Source organism: Papio anubis, chromosome 9 (genome assembly GCF_008728515.1).
Source record: "Papio anubis isolate 15944 chromosome 9, Panubis1.0, whole genome shotgun sequence".
NCBI lineage: Eukaryota > Metazoa > Chordata > Mammalia > Primates > Cercopithecidae > Papio > Papio anubis.
This window is the reverse complement of record NC_044984.1, coordinates 2507348-2528904: the sequence shown is the minus strand read 5'-3', so window position 1 is coordinate 2528904 and position 21557 is coordinate 2507348. Positions and strand designations below refer to the sequence as shown.

Below are 21557 nucleotides of genomic sequence, written 5' to 3'. Positions count from 1 at the left end.
TTCACCTCTGACACTTTTTCCATTCCCAGCCTGAGCTCTATCACACGCACCCCAGGGGAGAAGGCACAACACAGCTGCGGAAAATTGGTGGTTGCAGTTGTTGCTGCTTCTGCTTCCCCGCTCCGGCTGTCATTATGACAGTATTTCTTTGGGTCACATCTGGCTGGTGGGGCATCAATGACTTGTGGTGGGGGAGAAGAAGGGAGTGGTGAAGGAAGAACACAAAAATACATCAGCAAAGGCAATCATATCTATTCCTACCCTCCACCCACCCTCCACTGCCACCTGCCTTCAGTTTGATGCCATGGAAGGCATGGGTCTGAAGTTTATGGGATGAGGCCCCAAAGCACAGTCCCACATAATCATTTATTCTGCGGGCTGTAGGCAGAAACTGCCTATTGGCAGAAGGATAAGGATGTTTCTGTCCTTGGCTGGTCAGAGGTACCCACCCCGGAAAGAAGGACCAGTTAGGGCCACTTGGGAATTTGGTCTGCTTTGCTAAACAAAATAAATTTGCCTAAGTGTAATAAGTTCAACTCCTTCTCTCTGTCTTACAAATTATTCAAAACGAAGTTCTTATTGAGCATGAATCTCAAATATGTTTTCCAATGTTCCACTTTAGCTTGAGGCAGAGGGGATCTGACCTTTGTCTTCTTTTTGAAAGCATCACAACGCGGCAGCTTTGCCGCGGCACGGGTGCAGCCATATTGCCATTATCCGCTTTAGAATTTAGTTGGCTTCCTAGACTGAGCGAATTGAACTGGACTGGATCTTATTTACGACTGAATCCTCAGAGCCTAGGAGCACCCCTGGCATGCAAGGACACTCAGGAAATGTTTGCTGGGTACCAGGTCCTCGGGCAAGTTTCAAGTCATCACTTACAGAGAGAGGGACGCATGTCATAGCAACACTGGGTGTTGGCATGTTGACTATCACATAAAAACTGAGAAAGAGGGATTTGGAATCAATAGGACATGGTGCTTTTAACGAAGTCACATGACAGAATACTGTGCACCACATCTCTGTACAGTTACAAAACTCTTCCTTCCGATTCAGGAAGAAGTCGATGCCTCTCTTGGCATGATTTCCTTTTGATCTGGCAGCTCTGCTCAACGGGAAGCATTTGCTCCCCTCTCACTCTTCCCTGCTTTGGTTTGTAGACGTGTTCCCTGAGTAGGCTCTTAGATTGTTTTCATGATGGCCAAATACATTTGCCTATTTGCAAAACTCTGAAGGAGATGGTATTTGTAAGACTGGCAGTATGCTTTTTATTCACCCAAATTCTGGAGGACAGCGCTGGACTCTGGCAAGTCATTTCTCATGCTGAAGTTGGAGACACGATGAAGAATATATTTTCTGGAGTTTTTCCTAATAACGGACTTTGCCAGAATCGAGACAGCTCAAAGATGGAGTGTGGGTTTGCCTGTGGGGTAGGCTGTACAAAAATCTGGCACTTCAGAGGCTGGAAGCGCAGCAAAGTAGCGTTGGCTACTGGATAATAAAAGGGGTAACTTTAAGGTAAATGAAGATTTACTATTGATTGGGTGGCTCTCGAGAATGCTATTTCTCTACCTAATGCATGTGGGGTTTAATAGACGATGGGTGGATGGGTACAACAAACCACCACGTTGCATGTATACCTACGTAGCAAACCTGCACATTCTGCACATGTATCCCAGAACTGAAAGTAAAATAAACATTTTTTTAAAAGCGTATTTCTAAATAGGCATCACATGACCAGCAGCATGTTTTGGGAATGGTAAAAATGCTGCCAATGCATTTGTCTGATGGACTATTCTAACATGTTAAGGTAAGATTAAAATAAAGAGTAAAAATTGAATAGCATGTCACAATGCTTCACAGTTCAATAAAAATGGTTCCTTTATATAATTTCTTTTTAGAAGATCAGGACTGACTTTTTCTCTTCAGCCCAAAGAATTCATAATTCTGCCTTCTAGCTCCCTTTTGAGGAAAGAGGCAAGAAAAGGATGAGGGCAGAAGGAACTCCGCATGGGAGGAGGGGTTGAACGGAACCCTTGTGCCAGCTTGGCCAGCTCATCCATGCCTGCACACCAGGGTTTTGCACTGTGGTGGGACACACTGAAAAAACGACCTTTCCCTAAGGCCAGCGGGTTGGGGAGGGGACTTGTTAGGGTGAAAAGCTCATGCCTTGTTTCTCAGGCAAGACCTGGAAGAAATCAAAGATGCTCTTCATCAACCATTCTATTGAGATGTGTATGTGACCCCAAGAGCATGGGGAGGAGGAGAAAGGGAGGTGTCAGTGAAGGGCTCACGGCCTCTGTGCCCCCACCCTCTGACTGCCCACTCATGCTACATACCCAGTACAGCACGTCCGTCCAGCCCTCCATGGTGATGCACTGGAACACCGTGAGCATGGCGAAGGCAAAGTTGTCAAAGTTGGTGATGCCGTGCTTGGGACCATCCCAGCCGGGCTTGCACACCGTGCCGTTCTGGCACTGCCGCCCATGGCCTGTTTCCAGCGCACAAGGGGAAGGGTCATCTTCTGCTGGAACATCTCAAATGGCCAGAAGAAGACAGGAGACGGGAGCAGCAGCGGGGCAGAGATGTGGGCAGAGAAAAAAGTCAGAGAGAAAAGTGACAGGATGAGGTTGATGGGATGGGCAAAGCAACCATGGCAACAACAGTGTAAGACATGCTTAAATCATGTCCCCTAGATGTGAATCAAGCAACATAAGAAAGTAGGCATTCCGTTTAGGCTGCCGTTAATTTAGAAGGTCAGTCCTTTTCACTCACTGTTGTAAAAGCTGTATTTTAATCTCAGTAACTGATTTCTATTGCCCATTCTGTTGTAACATGTCAGCATCATAATCAAATGGCCAATGAAAAAATAATGATGATGCCACCACTGCAAGTGGAAACTGACCCAGAAAGCGATTAGGAAGTCCATATTTTCTTTTTTTGGTGGTAGAGTTCTACAGACACTTGTGTTGGAATACCAGAATTTAGGGTAAGGACAACACTGATGCAAACACTCCTTCACATAGTTAAGCCAACCGATCCCATCCAATAATGCTTTCTAACTATATGGGCCCATCACGTATTAGAGGATAAAACATTGCCAGGGATGCAAGTCACTTTACAGTGAAGCCTTATTTAGGTGAAAGACGGAAAACGGACTCTGACTGCTGCGGAGAGGGATCGCCTGCAGCCGTTTTCATTGCAGCCTGCGAGTACACACTACTGACTGTATTTCATGCATGTCATGTGGGACTTGGCAGCTCTGCCCTTTGCTCTGCAGCATGAATACCTTTCAGAAGAGAAGAATCATTTTCTGACCTCTAATCAAGACAGAGCGGCAGTGAATAACAGGGAGCATGCTTCCTCAGTACGGACGCGGCTTGGTCAGGAAACAGCAGAATACAGTGTCTGTGGCTAAAGGCAGCAGTTGGACTAATGCCACGTGCGGGAAATAGCTCCCAGCAAATTAATGAATGAAGATGTGACTGATATTTTGAGTGTGGAGATTGCTGGTAAATTTAAACAAGACCTGACTGATCTAAGAATTTTGATTACGGGAAAACACTGAGAAAGTCTTGGTGCTGGCTATGGAAGGTAATGGTGTGGAATTCACAAAAGTTCGTGAAATCAAGGACATTGTCCTGTCCTTAGACAAAGTAATGACAATAACAGACAGAAGAGATCCCAGTTCCAACAAATAAACGATTGCCTATAACAATGAAAATACGCTTCGAGAGAGAGAGAGAGAGAGAGAGAGAGAGAATTTGCTTATAGTTCTTCATTTAGAGACAACAGATCACCTAGGATTGTTTTCTGGTTTCATGTATCAAAACAATCATAAGTGTGATTACTTTGCCTACATTAGGCTCCGCATTGAAGATGACTGGCTGGTGGGCTGATTCTCAGTTGGTGGCTTTAAATTTGAAACTGTTCACTCCCAAGAGGAAGACCAGATGAGAAATATTAATCCTTAAGTAAGAGATAATTTTTAGGAGAATATAGTCTACTTGAAAACATATGCCCGATTGTGTCTTCCCAGCAGCAGTGGCAGCTCCTCTTCCTCCTCCTCCTCCTCCTCCTCCTCCTCCTCTTCATTGTCATCAGCACCTGCGTGGTCATCTTTGTGGCCTCCTCCTCCTCCTTGTTCTCTGCCAATTTCATTTCCTCTTCCTGCTCATTTTCCTCCTTCTCCTTCTCTTCCTCCTCCTTCTTCTCCTCTCCTCTCTTTCTCTCCCACTGACCCCATCAGCTTTATTGACTTACAAGTTACATGCCTCAGAATTTATCAGTGTAAATGTACAGCTTAATTATTTTTAGTAAATTTTTACATAGTCATGCAGCCATAACCACAATCCGTTTTAAAGCACGGCCATTACTCCCCGAAACCCCCTCGCCGGTTTGCAGTCAATCCTTGCTCACATCGCCAGTCCCTGGCAACCTGATCTGCTTTCTGCCTCCATTGCTTTGCCTCCTCTAGAAATTTCATATAAATGGAATCACACACTATGAGGCTTTTTATGTCCATCTTCTTTCACTTAGCATAATGTTTTGAGCTTCATCCGTGCTGTTGCATATATCAGTAGGCTCTGTTCCTCTTTATTGCTGAGCAGTGTATTTCATTGTATGTTTATCCGTTCACCAGCTGATGGACGTCTGGATTGTGTCCAGGTTTGGGCTATTATGAATAATGCTGCTTCCTGGCTTATTCTTGGGCCAGTGCTTAAAGTTGTGTGTGAGTCCTGTGTTTGTTGATCAAGGTGCAAAGGTCTGCACTGCTGGTCCCTGAACTGTTAGAGAGACAGTATCCACACCATTTCCTTATTTCAGGGTCTAGCTCCCAGGAGGGCTCCATTAACGCAGCTGAAATAAGCAGTCCTCTGACTACAACTTTTTATGACTTTTTAAAATGTGAAATCTTTAGAGATTTGGATGTGACGCTACAAAAAAGAGGGAGACTAAAATGTAAACCCTAAGCCTAAATAATACATGAAAAAGTGGATAATGAGCACCTAAAAATTTGAGAGTTGAGAGACCGGAGAACCAAGAGCCAAGTAGATCATTAATTCTGTTGGGTTCTCACCCATTCTAGTCATAGCTTTCTAGAGAGACGTGTTCAGTCGCTGTGATAAAAGTGCTGGAATGATAGGAGAGACGGGACAAAGAGAGACGGTGAAAAAGTGAAGGGGAAGCTCTTGCATCTTTTTCTCATGTTTTGCTTTTTCGCAGAATAAAGATGCAGTTTATCTTTACATTGGGGCCGCTCACCCGACAGCATTCCCTGCACTCTCAATTCCCGAGACGTCACAAAGAGGGCAAAGGAGAAGGCTGCCAAAGGGAGTTCTGAGTGTCCTCGAGGAAGGAAAACGTCTCTGGGGATTTTACGAATATCTGTGAGAAAGAAAACGGCGTCCAGGGGAAGTGGTCTCACTGATACGAGAGAAAGGGATGAGATTCAGAAACATTATCTAAAGGCTCTAGTGCCATTTCGCTATTTAAAATCTGATTTGAACAATAATGAAAAAGATTTGAGAACAATTAAGAAGCAGTGATGATCTGGTAAAAATAGGTATCTATAAAAAGCACTAAAGCGAACACTTGAAAAAATGTGAACACACACAAATCAGCAGGTCCTAGCAACACACACTCTAGGGTGAGGACAAATTTGCTTAAAACATAAAAATGTGTTGGTTTTCTTTTGCAGAGTCATGAAGTCCTGGGGAGGAAAGTGGGAACATGAGGTGGGAGAAGGAAACAAAGCAATGCAAGTTCTGTATTTTAAGACAGACATGAAGAGAGGTAGAGTCAGTCTGGAAAGTCCAAATTAAGTTTTCGGTAAAATAATGGAGGTGAAGATTAGGAGAGATTTTAGAAACGCAGTTAATATCAACAAAAACATGAAATCCTGGGAGAGCTCCAGTTAGTGATTCCAAGGAGAAATCACTAAAGACAGAAATCAATTACTTTTTTAAAACTCAACTTTAAGGAGTGAATAGAATGAAGATGATTTCATTTCTAGGTTTTAGCCAACCAATTCTGTGCCAGTCTCAGGGGTAATTACTGTGCTTGGGAAGCTATTCAGAGTGACCTGGCTCAGCACACCATCAAACAGATGGGACAACCAGAAACAAAAGGTATCGGCATATGGTGATGTGTCTGTTGAGGAGCTGAGAAGGCGCCGTGCAGATGTCCCCGGGATTAGGGAAACGCTGCGTCTTCTGAGACCATCTTCACCAGGGGCTGTTGCCTGGAAGGGCAGTCTAGAGGCAGAATATGGTTCACCTGAACAATTCCATAACTTTCTTTGTGGATTTTGTTGGAAACATGGATCAAAATCCAATGTATTTTGAAATCTAGAGATATATAAAATTCACAGTCTGTGAAATAATATTGGACTATAAAATAATTTGATGTAAATCTCATCAAAAAGTACAACGAGGGCTCACAAAGCACTTTTGTGTAATCTAAACTTGCAGAAAATAGGGTAATTCAACCCAAAGTCTGAAATTAAGAAAAAAAAAAAAAAAGAAAGAAAAAATTTAAACCACCCATTCCAAAGTTTATATAAAACTCTCCAAAACACTTAGGGGTTGGTTGGTTTCAAAGCCTGCAAGTATTTGGTCTTCTCCACGGCTGCACAGATATGTCTGGGTTCTTGCACATTTTCCCTCCTTGTCTGCACTGCCGACTATGTGGGTGGACATGGGCTTGATGGCAGCAGCATCATGTTGTGCTAAGAGTGACAGAGTGGGTCCTGGCTTGTGATCAGATGGCAGGTTTGGGAACGAAGGGACAGCAAGCTCTTGATTGCAGAGTATTTGAGAGGACAGGCTTCTGCAGCTGTGTCCTGGGCCCCTCTTCCCAGCAGGGACTCTGGTTCAGGTGAATGAGGGAGGCCACCTTCTCATGGAGCCTGGTAGGGCTCTTCTCTCTGGAGCACTTCTGTTGTTGTCCTGGCCCCCTTGGCTCATGGCCATTTCCGTGACGGGAGCCTACGTCTCTTCTGAACTTGCAGGCACAGATAAACCCATCACATCAACCATCTGATGAGTCTCTTGGTAGGAGGCAACTTCTCAGGCACTTTTCGTGGTCCTGTTTACTATCAAGGATGGACAATGTGATCCTAAATTGGTCATTCCAACTGGGGAGGCCAAGTCTTATCTTTGTCCTAATAGAAGAGGAGTCCATGACAGGTTTAGTACTTGGCGTGACCTCTTCACTGGGCCCTGGGGCTCTGACCTTGAGGACGGCTCCCTCCCTGTGCCATGCTTTCTTTGTCTGCCATGCCCACCATTTTCTGACTCTCCAGGGTCACTGAGGCCTGGTAACAAAGCCCTGGACTTCCAACCAGAATTCAGGGCCACTTATTCCCACAGGCCCTTGCAAGAGCCCACCACCGGCAGAAAACACACTTGGGCTGCTTTCTCGTTAGGATGATGGAAACCGCCTGCAGTGTTGGAGCCCCTCTCCTTAGCTCTGTGGTGCACAGACATCTGATTGCACAGCAGGGCCGCCATCTTCGGCTCGACGGCTGAATTCCACCATTTCACTCTCCCCCATTTTGCTGGTGAGAGCCTCACCATCATCACTGCTGAACTGACGGGGAATCTTTGAGACTCCACATGTCTACGACTTCCTGAGGAGTTTGGGTCAAATGGTCATTGATAATTTCAATACAACTGCATCAACTTTAGACATACCACAGTCAGTTCTTAAGGAGTCTTAAAACGAGCTCTCACAGGGCCACACAAGTCAATAAATTTATTGGTCCTGAGCTAGCTACAAATCAACCTGAATAAAAGGAAGGATTTTAATTAAAGGGGAAAATATTATTCATCTATGGTTTGGCATTTCTTTAAGCAAGGCTGAAAATCTCAGAATTTTAGCTACAGGCAAGATCTCCTTTTTCCAATTTAACAAGGATTCTATTTTTGAAAACAGGATAGTTTATTTTATATGATTATGACCCAAGTAATTTGGAAATTCTCTCTAGAGTGAAAAAACAGTCTCCTGTTAAACAGACTTCCATCCAAAAAGTGAAAACATTGGTGTGATTCTGTGTCTATAGGAGTATACGTCCTGTGTGTGTGGTTTTTTGTTTTGCTTTTAGGACGGCGGCTATGTGGAAATAAACTAGAAACCCCCTCGAATATGCAGTTAATCCATCCAGTCATACTAGATTATACATAGAAAGTATTCTATTTTGATTTCTCTACGAATTTCACTCTCTGTTGTTTGGAAGCTATCCCTCCTCACCCCAGCGAAGCGAGAGGTCCCATTTAACTGAATGCTGGGACTGAGTGGGAATGAGGGGCAGTGTCGATGGAGAAAATTAGGTATCCTTCACTGTTCCCGGCAGATGATGCTCCCCTTTCTCCACCAAGATGCCAAAAACTAAGATGATGGATCTTGCTGTGTGAAAAAAAATCACATACATTTAACATGGCTAGCCCCTTTGGGGCGGGGGATATTTTTTCAACAAGTTCTTTGTGTTAAGCTGCTTTATCTGTCTGTTTAAAAGCCTTGTCAATTTCTGTTTAAATGTTTCTTTAAAAGGCCAAGCTGCGATGTTAGTAGCTTTAGCAGCAGCTTGCAGCATATCCTGCAAGCCAGAACTCCAGTGCCACGCAGGGAAGTGCCTAATGAACCAGCATTGCTGTTAAATATATTGATTTATGGAAGGAACGTGAAGCGAGAAGGCTCAAAAAGGAAGGGACTGGGAGTCATGGGGTAGAACTAAGCCTTCTCCTTGAAGGGAGGAAGTTTGGCTGCTGGCAAGGGGGTGATTCCCACCTGTCCTCCTCCCCCACCTGGAATAGGGGCTCAGGGGCATCTGTCTGTGAATGGAGAAGCAGAAACAATAATTACAGAGGATCTGGAATCAGCACCATGAAGGTAGAAAGATCTTAGAGCGGTGCTGGGAGAGCCTGTTGCTCAGGGCTGAGCGGCCCCCCTGAAAGGACACCCGACGGCCAGCCACACTGAAACGTGGAAGGAGCAGAGACTGACGTTCCCAGGTCAGCTCTGATTCTTAAAACACTCAGGGTTGGCTTGAAAAGTGGCAGATTGACAAAAGATAGGATCTAAGTTATTCAAATATTTCTCAAATTGTGTAGCTTATTGAAAAGTGCTGAACGAAGTTTGCGTTAGGCCGGTTTAACAGATTAAAACAAAAATTGGAACTGAGAAAAAAGGTCTCTCTGCCTCTCACTTAAACATGCCCAGTGGGCGTCTGAGTGAACGCGACCTTCCCCGGGCTCTGCTGGTCATGCTGGTGTAGCCAGCAGCGGGAAAGGAAAGGTGCCGGGAGTGACAGAGGGCACGGCCTTGGGAGCACAGCTGCCTGCCCCTCTTACCTGCTATGCCCTCCTGGTTGTAGCAGGTCTTGTGCATCTTCCCCATGAAGAGCTCCAGGCCGATGATGGCGTAGATGATGATGACAAACAGCACGAGCAGGGCGATGTGCAGCAGGGGGACCATGGCCTTGATGATGGAATTCAGGACCACCTGGAGACCTGCGGGGACAGAGGCACTCACTGAACCAAGTGTCACTGCGGGTACCGTGCTGACGCCATCTCATGCCGTCTTCCGGTAACTCTGCAAGGAAGGAACTGCCAGCCCTGGTGTTCAGATGAGAAGACTGAGGCTCAGAGCCACACACCAAGGATTGATGGTGCAGGGGTCTAAATCCAGGTTGGCCTCACTCCAAATCTGTCTTGGAGACTCATCCAAAGCAAAGGACTGGCAGCTGCTGTACTTCTGAGGGGAAGAACATGTTGTTTCCATCCATAACTATCAGATTGTGTAATACCCCATCTTACAGGCAACTGAGCGCCTTTTCCTCCTAGAGCAGCATCTCAGGACAGTGAGAGCTCATGTGGACTCAAGATGGCCCTGCAGGGACTCACTTGTCCTCTAGGTTTTCCCCACGGTGGGACTGGGAAAAGTTCCAGAGCTGGGTGGTGCTGACGGTTGTACAACAGCGTGAAGATACTTACTGCCACTGAGCTGGACACTTGAAAATCGTTAAAATGATCAATTTTGTTATGTTCTTATTACCACAAGAAAAGAAACTCTAGAAAGCACCCAGATCCTTCTGGTAAAAAGAGTCAAGGAAAAGCCCGCCTGGGGACGTGGGTGTTGTCGGTGAGGTCTGGGGCTTGCACCGTGGTCTGTGGGGAGAAGGCCCCCCTTACTAAGCTCGGCTACATCAGAAATAACACACTGGGGATGCCACTTACTTAAAGTGACACTGCAAATCATTCGCAAATGGCAGGAAGGTGGTTACCAGCAAGTCATCCCCAGATGACACCCAGCCCCGAGAAAGTCACGTGTGAGATTCCTGCCCAGGCGAGTGCAGTGAGTCTTCACCTTCCAGGTGAGAATGTGGAGGCAGCTCCTGCTTCCCTCCAGCAGAGCCAGTGGTGCAGAAAGTCACCCTGAGTGCCACCTCTGATACACACAGGACAGGACACCCCGTCCAGGTCACACTACACAGGTCACTTTTTGTGTCTTTACCTTCTGTGTGTGGGGCATTTCACCCTCATGTTTATCCACTGTGCTTGCCCCTGGGTAAACTAAGGCCGGTCACCCCCTTCCCAAACCCTGAGGCTGTTGTTGGTGCTTTTCATTCTGGTGGTGTGATTCTCACAAGGCTGATTAGAACGATTCTTCCCAGCTATTAAGCCAAGCTGGGAAGATTTAAAAAAAAAAAAAAGAAAGAAAGAAAAGAAAAGCTGGAATGATTTTACCTGCGAATTAATGAGAGTGCTTGCAGCCTCCCATTAGAACAAGATGTTTTCAGATTGAAATGATTCCATTAATTAGCAAGTTGTACACACATTAGTGTTAGAGTATGCAGAGCCGCGAAGAAAGTTGAAAATTGAACCGCAAAGCAGCTTTCAGGGCATCTGCTGGGGGTGGGGGTGGGGGACGTGTACCAAGTGCTACTCGAGGTGGGGGAACCCCAAATCTGGGCTACCCAGGCATAAGGGGGTGTCTCGGTGGGCCTCAGTGCCACAGCCTCCAACGGCAAGAGAACGGTGGGTGTGGGACATAAAGGGACACCCACTGGAAAGCTCCCCTCCAGGCCGCAGCTAGAGGGCTGCTCAGCAGGCTGCCTCAGGCCTGCTGGAACTTTGAATGCCTTCCTCTGCTCTTAGGATGAAGACAAGATCCTTCCTGGGCCCCTCCAGGACCCTGTCGGGTCTCCTCCACCCACCTCTCCACTGACTGCCTCTCCCCAACCCACTCTAGTAAAACAGCTCTTCTTTTAGAAAGTAGAATATGCTACTGTTCCTCCCACCACAGGGCCACCACACATGCTGTTCCCTCAACCTGGAATGCTTTTCCCCACTTCCCTCCTACTTATCCTTCACTCTCAGCCCAAGCATCTGTTTCTCCAGGGTCCAGCATTTCCCCAGGGATCATCACCCAACTCCCAGACCAGAGACGTGTCCTTTAAGTCTTCTCGGAACGATTTCCTTTCCTCTGGAGAGTGCACCTCAGTTTGAAATGTTATGTTCCTTCACGGGATTTTAAAACATTTATATCTGTCTCTCACACTAGGCTGAGTTTTGTGAGGAGGGACTGTGCCTGCTCGTCTCCCTGTTTTGTCACTAAGGCCTGGCTTGGTGCTGAGCATATGTGGGAACTCAGTAAATATTTACTGAAGGACTGACAAAACTTATCATCTAAATAAACGCTATTGCTGTCCTGCAGCGCTGCTGAGTATTGCTGCACAGACATCTGCTTTCCAGATAAGGTGTCTAAGGGACAGGTGAGTTTCAGGGCCTGCAGGGGACAGAGGCCACTGAACAGGCTGGAGAGAGGCCAAGCGGAGTGAAAGCAGCTTGTGGGCATCGTTTCCGCTGTCAGCGATGCCATAAGAATTCCTGCCAAACGTCCTGTTCCTCACACCCCCATCCAGGCTGGGGGTGCCACTCACCTGAGCACCCAGGCCAGAAAACTGATCTCCTAGGCTCCTCCTTCCACCCAGTAACCAAGTCCTGCCGGGTTGGTTTCAAAGTATCTTTAGACATGAATACATTTTTCTTACTGTATAAATCATATATGCTAATTATAGAGAAAACAGAAAATACTTGTTATAGAGAAATTACAGAACACAGGGAAGCAAGAAGAAAAAAGCAATCGCTCATTGTCCTGGCCCCAGGAGAAGAGCCACTGTCAGCCCTTCCCATCCACGACTCGTTTTCCTCCTCTGTCCCCTTCGTGCTTGTCATTTGGTCAACTGGTCTCCCGGCTTTCAGTGTTGCCCAGTCTACCAGTGACACTTAAAATGCTCTTCCTGAAGTACACACTGGAACATGTCCCTTTGTAGCTGAAAGTCACCCAGTGACTCCCTGTCACCTGCAGGTAAACTCACCTGCCTTCTTCCCCCGTTTGATCTCAAATGACTCCCGGTTTATACGTCAGGCTTGAGCAATACACCCTGCAGTTCTCAGGCTTCGTGCCTCCAATCCCAGCGCATGTGGTTCCCCCTGCCTGGAATGCCATTCCCTGCCTCGCTGAGAGCTGCTTGAGTCTCAGCATGTCTTCTCATCTTTGTGTCTCGGGCACGTGGGAGGGACTCCGTGCACATGGAGCCAAGTCACATTCGTAAGCACAGGGTGCCTTCAGAAGGCAGAAACCATAAGAATGAAGGAATTGGAAACAATATCATTCAATAATCATTAGAAGAAATTGAAGGTGTTTTGTCAGGAACGGTGAAAAGGCACAGGCAGGAGGGTAGCGTCAGTGATTTTCAGAGGATCTCAACTGCTATTTGAGGAAGAGGGGTTAGATGAGTTCTGTCTGACCACAGAGATGGAACTGCGACCAGCTGGGAAGTGTCCGGGAAAGACTTAGGTTCAACACAGATAAACACTTATCTGTCCAAGAAACAGGCTGATCTGAAGGTGGAGTAGGGCGCTCTAAGAGATAGTGGATTCCCCATCCACAGAGGTATCCAAGCAGTGACTTGAGGAAGTGCCTGGCTGGGGATTCTGCCAGTGAAGGACTGCCCTGGAACACCAAAGGCCCTCCAACTTGATGAGCGTGTCCTGAAGACTTGCCATGGGCAAGAGCAGCCCTCAGCACTCTACTGGATCATTCCAGCTCCTCCCGGCAACAGCCCTAGGAAGTAGGCACTGTTCGTAACCTATGTTTCAGATGAGAAGAGTGGGTCCAGAGCAGTGGAGTGATCTGCCCAGGGTCACACAGCTGGGAAGTGGTGGCACAGGGCTCAGTGCCAGGTGGTCTGGCTCCTAGCGTGTGGCTTCACTACTGTGCACATGCCCCCCACACACTTAAACAGTGGCTCTCAGCCTCCACGACCTGAGTCTATAAAGCAGTGACACGTGCTTGCAACATCTGCTGGGAAGGCAGGAGAGTCTAGTGGAGTCCCTGCTTCCAGGAGAGCCCAGATGTTTCCAAGGCTGGTCCAGGAAAGGCTCTCGCTTCCATCTGCTTTCCTCGCGGCCCGCCTGGGGTGGCAGAGCCAGGCTGGCTTGTGAAGGCGTGCAGCCAGACTTCCTCCTCTCCACCCTGCTGTGTAGAGTTTGGCTCTCGGGGCCTGGATGTTTAACAGCTTCTTGGGATTGGCTCACAGCTGCCCCAGAAACAGCTCCTCCAACTCAAGTTCTAATTTGGAAAACACACGACATTTCTCCACCCAAGTGTTCTCAGATAGGCCATGCTCACAGCTGATAAGCGAGTGTCGGGCCTTCTTCAGGGCTGGCTGCTCATGTTGGTGAAAGAAAACGGGCCCTAGATAAGCCTGGTGAAGCAACTGCTGTCAAATGTTCTGTGAACACAAGATCACTATTGGCCCACGCATGTGATGAGCCTGTTTTTCTAGCCCTAAATCAGGGTAAGATCTGACAAACACATGTGTACTTAAGGGACCAACAGGACTGAATATGTGACAGGAGAGTTCTACTGGAAAATTTGGAACATACGATTCCATGCAAAGATCAAACAGCACGTAACCTAGAAATTCAGTCTCGCTAGTTTGCAGCTCATGTCAAGTGACTGCCTCTTGGTGGGTGGAAAGACTCTCGAGGTACCAGGAAGACCTTCCAGGGAGACGGGGCCTTGGGCAGTGGCATCATTCAGTGCTGCGCTTGGGAAAAGGGGAGGACGGAGTTCAGCCAGCAGACATGGCTTTTCCTTTCTTCCTCTTACAGTGCTGCCTGCATTCCCTCTGGGGTGCAACTTGACAATTCCAGTTAGGAAAGGCTTAGAGAACCTGCATATATAAATCATCCTGTTTTTCCTTAAAAGGTCAAGAGAAGCCATCTATCGCAGAAAGCAGTATCTGGCGCTTTTCTCTATGGTGGTTTTGAGGTTAGTCTGGAGATGCCAGATTGGTCAAAGTTGGTGCTTCCGTTACCTGGTCCAGACTGTCCACCATGACTGACGAGGGCTGACAACAGATCCCACCCTCTTTTGCTTTATAAAACAGCATCTCACCAAGCCCTACTTTTGGGATGAATTGCTCTGCTCAGAGACCCAGGAATACGATCACAAAAGAGTATGAAAATGCCTTTATGAGCAAGAGGAAAATGAGAACTTCTGGGGCTGGAAGGTAACGTGCCTGATTCAAGGCTCCTCTTAAGGACTCTGTCCTTTTCATGTGATCTTCAACCCATAGTTCCCTCTTTAGAATTCATATTTTGAGTCATTTCACATGAAATGGGAGGGCACAGGGAGAAACTGTTGAAGACCCTAGAATTGGAGATCATTGCCAATGTTAGATTCCATTGTTTGGATTCCACACCGATGCTCTGCTTTTCGGTTGGTGTTTAGGCACGAACGTGTCACGTTCCCAATTACTCAGACTCGAAGATTCCAGCTAAGCCTTAGGAAGGTATGAAAATGATCACGGAGGCTTGATGACAGAATTCATCAGAAGACAATGCTGAGAATCACTGAACTAGGAAGAGAGAGGTTTGGGTTTAGGGGGTTGGTGGGCACAAGTTTCTCATGGATGGACTCATAGTTTGCCATGACAGGAAGAGGGCTTTGGGATCACCTAACCCAGTGCCTTCATTTCACTCACTCACTCAAAGACTATTTACTGAGCTTAGCTATACGGGCCATGAGCCATGCTTGCTGTGCTAGAGATGGGAATATGGTGGTGACTAAAAGGCCTGTGGGCCTTGCCCTCACAGAGCTTGTAGGCAGCCAAACATGAGTCAAATAATCACGCAGTGGACGTATAATAACAAACTCTGTGAAGAGTCTTAAAGAAGCAGAACAGGGTACCACGAGGGTCCTCCTTTGCATGGAGGCTGCAGAAAGGCTTTCCAGGAAGTGGTGCTTAAGCTGAAGGCTGAATGGGGAGAGGACCTGGTCAGGTGCGTGCAGGCAGAGGGTTCCGGCGCCAGGGCTGTGAGGTCCAGACTGCGACATAGCCTGGATAGCTATCGGACACCCAGGGCTCTCCGTCTGTCAGCCCCATGCTGTTCCTGGCTTTGTTCTCTCTTTTTTTTTGACACGGAGTGTTGCTCTGTCGCCCAGGCTGGAGTGCAGTGGCGCGATCTCAGCTCACTGCAAGCTCTGGTTCCTGGGTTCACGCCATTCTCCTGCCTCAGCCTCCCAGGCAGCTGGGACTACAGGCGCCTGCCACCGCGCCCCGCTAATTTTTTGTATTTTTTAGTAGAGACGGGGTTTCACCGTGTTAGCCAGGATGGTCTTGATCTCCTGACCTCGTGATCCGCCCGCCTCGGCCTCCCAAAGTGCTGGGATTACAGGCGTGGGCCACCGCGCCCGGCCTTGTTCTGTCTCTTAAAAGAAATCCCTGGAAAGAGGTTTGAGGAACGAGTTTGTTGCTTCTGTGTGAAGTCAGAGGAAGCAGGTATCACTTGTACTTTCAGGGAAACCAATTCAGGAAGCACACGAGGAAGGCCCTCCTGATAACCTTGTCACTTGTAAAGTGGAGGAAATAATCCCCATCTGGTGCCACAGAGGGGCAAGGGAAGGACAGCATTAGGCCAAGGTCCTCTGCTCTGCTGGCTTTACTGGGGCAACGTTAACCACAACTTCTCAGCAGCCCCAATCCAACAGAAGAGAGGGCTGTGGCACCATGTGAGATTCTGCCAATACGGACAGCCTAGATGAAAAGAAATGGCGAGTCGACCCCAAGCCTGGGAAAACCCCTCCACACGTGATATCCCTGAACCCGATGCAGTCAGGGCTTCCCAGGAGGGGGGCTGACTCTGTATTCTGCTGTGCTTCAAGCAGCATTAAGGTGACAGCTCACTTTCAGGACTGGGGCAGGAGTCAGGACATGGAGCTTTAGAAAGCTATTCCATAACTTGAACTGCCTGTCCTTGCAGAATGGAAGAGAAAGAAATACTGCTTAATCCAGATGTCTGATTAGTTGAATGATGGCTGAGTGAGACTGGCCCTACTAAAACAAGTTATGCCTTCTGTATTTCCCAACAAACTTTAGCCAAATCCAAACAAAAAGAGTCACTAGATGATGGGCAAATTCTAAGCTTCCCTACAAATCCTTCCTCTTAGAATTAGATGCCATCTGAAAGAAACACATTTCTCTTAAGACAGGTGTTCAAGGCCAGGCACAGTGGCTTTCGGCCTGTAATCTCAGCACTTCAGGAGGCAGAGGTGGGCAGATCACTTGAACCCAGGAGTTCAAATTTACAGTGAACTATGATCACACTACTGCACTCCAGCCTGGATGACAGAACAAGACCCTGTCTCTAAAAAAGAAAAAGAAAATTGAAAATAATTTTTTAAAAAACTTAAAGAAAAAAACCAGGTGTTCAAGTGAAGGGCACTGTCCTTACTGTGCCCACTGAGTCCCATAACTGCCCTTGAACCTCACTAACCTTGGACTTGCAATGCAGATTCTAAGAAAGTGTAGATCAAACACCAGCTTCTCCCAGAGGGGAATCTAGAATGAAGCTTTCCATCCTCAGCTACGTCCTCTATCTGAGAAAATACTATGGGAGAGTCTCTCCCTTCCCCAATGAGAGAGGCAGGTGCACCCGGGCTTTCCCCAGATGGTCAAGGTTCCCTTTCTTGAGGCCACCACAGACAGCTACGCCATCCCTCACTTGTGCATCTTCCAGGCACCTACGGAGAACCTATGAAGCACTCTGCTGGTTGCCATGGGAGGCGGGAGAAGGAGGAGAGTGCAGTGGTTGAAGAAGAGGGATCCTTGGAGCCAAAGGACCCCAATGAATCCCAATCCCACCATGTCTCAGCCACGTGTCCTTGTACCAACGATTGACCTCATCTTAAAGACAGGATGATCGCTTACCTATCCCATAAGGGATATCCCATAAGGTTGCTGTGAGGATTAAACAAGCTAATTTGTGCAAAGTTCCCAGAACAACGTCAGGCCCACAGTCAAGGCCACATCAGTGATAGTCATTGTCATTTGAAGTGTAGCCTTACAAGCATGACACAGGTCTCAGTGGGACCCTTTAGGGTGAATGAGCACATAGGTCCCCTAGGATCTTGTCAAAATGTGGATTCTAATTCTCCATTGTGGGCGGGGAATGAGTTTGCATTTCTAAGCAGGTCTCAAGTGACACCGCAGCGGCTGCTCCACCAGACAGCAGCCAGGCTCGGGGGCACGCTGGCCATCCTGCAAGGTTGCTGCAAGGAGGCTGCAGCAACCTTGTCCAGTCTTGTTGGGGCTCCGAGATGCTCTCAAGCAGCGACTGGATTTTTGCCTGCATGGGGCTTATCCTCGATACATCACTCTTTCAAATAATTTGTATAATCAGTAAAGCGCGTGAAGCCAACGCTGGATGCAGAAAATACCATATACACTAACTGGTGTGAGGGTCCTGCGGGATTATTTATTAAGTTTTTAATTTTAATTTTTATTTGTAAACACATGGCCACTGCAGAGGGCCAGACCGGGAGCCACATACCTGCACCACACTGCTGGGGAGCACAAATGATGTGTGAGTGCCTCTCCTTCCAGCAGCAGTAATAGCCATTCAACAGAGGGATGCAGAGAGTCACAACCCAGTGCACCAGCTTTATAGGTTTGAGCAGCTCCACCTGAATTCCCCTCTCGCTGGTGGCTTCTGTTACTGCCACTCTCATGGAGCTTCCTCAAGGTTACTGACGGCTCCAACGGGCCCATCCATGCCTTGGCTTGGCCATCATTTTCCTTGACCTATTTGATATTATTGATGACTTGCTTCTTTTCAAAATGGTCTCTCCTCGTCTTCATGGCAGGGCACAATTTTGGTTCTCCTGTAACTCCATATTTAACTCTTCACTTCCGTTATTCCCTCCCTCCCCTCTGGGCCTCTTTGAGTCTGAGGAATATCACAGAGGCAAAAATGATGCAGTCCCTGCCTATGAGCTTTCAGCTAGATGGGGAGGCAGCCATGGAAACAGCTCATTGCAAAACCAGTGATAATATTCCTAAGAATTATGCCCAAAGGACTGCGGAAGCATAGAAGAGAGGGAGAGACTATCTTCACCTAGGAAAATAAGAAAACAGTTCCCAAAAGAGTGGACCTGTGAGCTGTGTCCATGGGTGGAGCTTCTCTCTGCCCTTTTATTCTGTTAGTCTTCTGCCCTTTCTGTGGCTCTCTCTAAACTCTCCCTCTCTCAGAAAATTCAAGCACTTCACTCCTTCCTAAGAGCCCAACAGTGACCACTAAGTAGATGCATCCACACCTGTCCTTACATTTATTTTCTTTGTCCTCTGAGTTCAAGACATGCTTCATAAACCTACTAGATATTTCTATGAGGTTGTCCCACCGTCTCCTCACACTCAAATTAAGATAATTTGAGATGACTGGTGCTTTTTATGAAGGCATGATGGGGTAAAGAGAATCACAAGGGTGCCCTGGAAGTGGCAGTAACAGTGACCTGTCAGCACCACTGGCTGAAGAAGTGGAAAGAGTGGTTACAGAAAGTGGGAAGGAGAGCATTTTGTAGAAAGGACCATCCGGACAGGCTGTGACAATGCCAGCCCAGACCTGCAGGGAAGGATCTGGGGATGGAAGAACCTGACCTCACCGTGCTCCCACCTGCTGAGCTCTTGCTTGGCTCTCCATTGACTGAACCCAACTACAAGCTGGGGATGAGGCAGCCTGTTGACGGAGGCCATCTGGTCAACTCCCCAGCCAGAGAGCAGAGTGGGGAAGGGTGGAGGGCAGATGTGGTAGCGCCATTGGAGGATGGCTGGCAGACAAGACAGAGTGGCTTTCTACGTGCCACCATCACCCTTCCATTAAGCCAGGAGGCAGTATTCCATCTGGAGGGCTTCTAAGTTTTGTGAGCCAACAAGTCCCCTCCCAGGGACAGTGATCAGATAAATATCCTCTTACTATAACTCACTAGCCGACGCTGGGTCGTCATCTTCCAAAGTCATACCTGACTGCGTCTACAAACGAGTGCTCCTTTTAGCATTTGTGGTGGTGACAATCACCACTGTCATCATCAGGTTGTGACTACTAGCCCACGCTTACTTCTGATCTCCATGAATCATGTTGCACTGGCTAGAAGCTGGAGATGTGATGAGTCTCACAGATCATGTTTTCTGCCTTCATTTGGCTGACGAAGTAACAGACACTTTTAATGGTCTCCCAGGCTTAATGGCTTTCAAAAGGAAATACGTCTAGAACTAGGAAGGGCAGATAGTTCTCCCTCGGGGAGAGGAGTGAGTTTATCACGCTGAGCTTCCAAAGTGTCTAACGCATTTTCTTACTGGGAAAAAAAGCTTCCTACAAACAGGGAAAGAACTATAGCCTGTATAGCTTTCCTACAGCCTCAAGTTTTATGATTTTTGCATGTTCTCATTAGAGTGTCCTTATTCATTAGAGATTTTCATTTATTTTTAATTTAGCCTTTCCATATTAACAAATTCTGCATCCCACACATGGTATGAGGAACACTAAAGGAGGGTTCTTGTCCTAGGAAAGCGATGGCGGATAACTGGTTCCCCAATAAATTAAAACTTTGGGAGTAATTAAAATATCAACCTCCAAGTCGAATTAATTTTTTGTATTATCAATGTGAACTGAAAAGAGAAGTTCAGAGAAAAAGAGAGAAAAGAAACCCTGTGTTAGAAGAAAATTGCATATGGTGAAAGGGAGACAAGATGATCTAAAGCAAACAACAACAATAATAATACTAACTACCATTTCCCGAGGACTCAGCACCTGCTGGGCACCCCTGAAGTGCTTTACATACATTGTTTCATTTAATTCTCCAACCGTCTTGATACACATAAAAGAACTGAGGCTTAGGTGAGACAGATACATTGTCCCAGATTACACACTTGGTAAATGGCAGAGTTGGGGTTAGAAACTAAGCCAACGTGAAGCCACAGCTTCCACTCCTTAGCCTTTATCCAGGCAAAATGACCACCACACTGCACACATGTGTCACTTCTTGGCCCTGCACCATGGCAGATGTTGCTCCTTCCCTCTGGTCCTGATGCGGCCTCACAATCCTTCTCAACAGTGCATCTCTCATGACAACTCTAATCCATTGGAAGTGGCTGCATCACGATGGCCATCCCTCTGTGCTGCCTCCCTATTGGTGGCAAACTAGTTTTCTGCTCCAGGCAGAATAAGGGGCAGATCTCTTTTGGCATCTGCCAATGATGTAGCTACCTGGGCCTGTACTTTTGCTTCTTCTTTTTTAAATATTTTTTTGGAAAAAACTGTGAAATATACATACAAAAAATGCATGAAAGGGAGATGCTACAATGTATGATCTATCACAAAACAAACAGCCACGCAACTATTACTTAGACCAAGAAATAAAACCCTACCAGCTCTGCGGCAGCCCCGCTCACCCCTCCTGCACCAAGATAACCACTATATTATGCTTCCATAACAAGTTAATACGTAATTCACCACATTCATTTAAAAAGAATGATTCTGTCAGTAGATGTAGGAAAAATCTCATAAATGTGAGCATCCATTTGTTCCCTAATATTCTGCACACTTTTCTGCATTTCCAAATCGTTTCAGTCTGTGTGTTTGACTATCAGTATTCTTCCCTGCTCTCTCTCTAGTTCAACAACTCTGTTTTCGGCGGTGCCAAGACTTCTTTTAAATCCATTCACTGCATTTTTCATTTCAGTGATTGTATTCTTCATTTCCAAAATTTACATTTGGTTCTTTTCCATATCTGGTTCTTTGGAACATTACCAGTCCTGTCTTTGATATATCTGATCGTGGTAAATACAGTTACTTTCAAGTCTATATCTGATAATTCCAATATCTTGATTTCCTGTGGGTCTATTTCTGTGGTCTATAGTTTCTCTCCATTTTCACTCAGGTTATTTTGTCTCTTTGTGTATCCAGTTATTTGGTATCATGAATGAAACCTTAGCTTCACAAAACTGCTTTTCAAAATAATTTCAAAATGTTGATGATGGTATCTTTCTCCAGAGAGGATTCACATTTGTTTCTATCAGGCATCTTTTCCAAGTTCCAGAAAGAAGATTTAGAATATTTTGTCCAGCATTTCTAATTATCCTCAGTAGGACAGTTGATTCGAGTCATCTCAGCTACCATTTCTGAAAGCAAAAGTGACCTGCACTTCTT

The 21557-nt window shown here is 46.7% G+C and overlaps 1 protein-coding gene across 46 annotated transcripts in view; it reads right to left on the bottom strand.

Annotated features, from left to right (window-relative positions):
• The window catches only part of CACNA1C (calcium voltage-gated channel subunit alpha1 C), a 729498-nt gene that overhangs the window by 201396 nt on the left and 506545 nt on the right, over nucleotides 1-21557 (bottom strand). For 42 of the 46 annotated variants that reach the window (XM_009217701.4, XM_017946457.3, XM_017946456.3 and 39 more), the window contains exons 6-7: nucleotides 9354-9512; nucleotides 2340-2536 (exon numbers count right to left, since the gene is read on the bottom strand). In XM_009217701.4, the coding sequence (XP_009215965.2) occupies nucleotides 2340-2536; nucleotides 9354-9512 (356 nt within the window). The remainder of the gene's footprint in view (nucleotides 1-2339; nucleotides 2537-9353; nucleotides 9513-21557) is intronic. The other 4 variants (XM_009217703.4, XM_017946467.3, XM_017946481.3 and 1 more) reach the window with 2 other exon arrangements.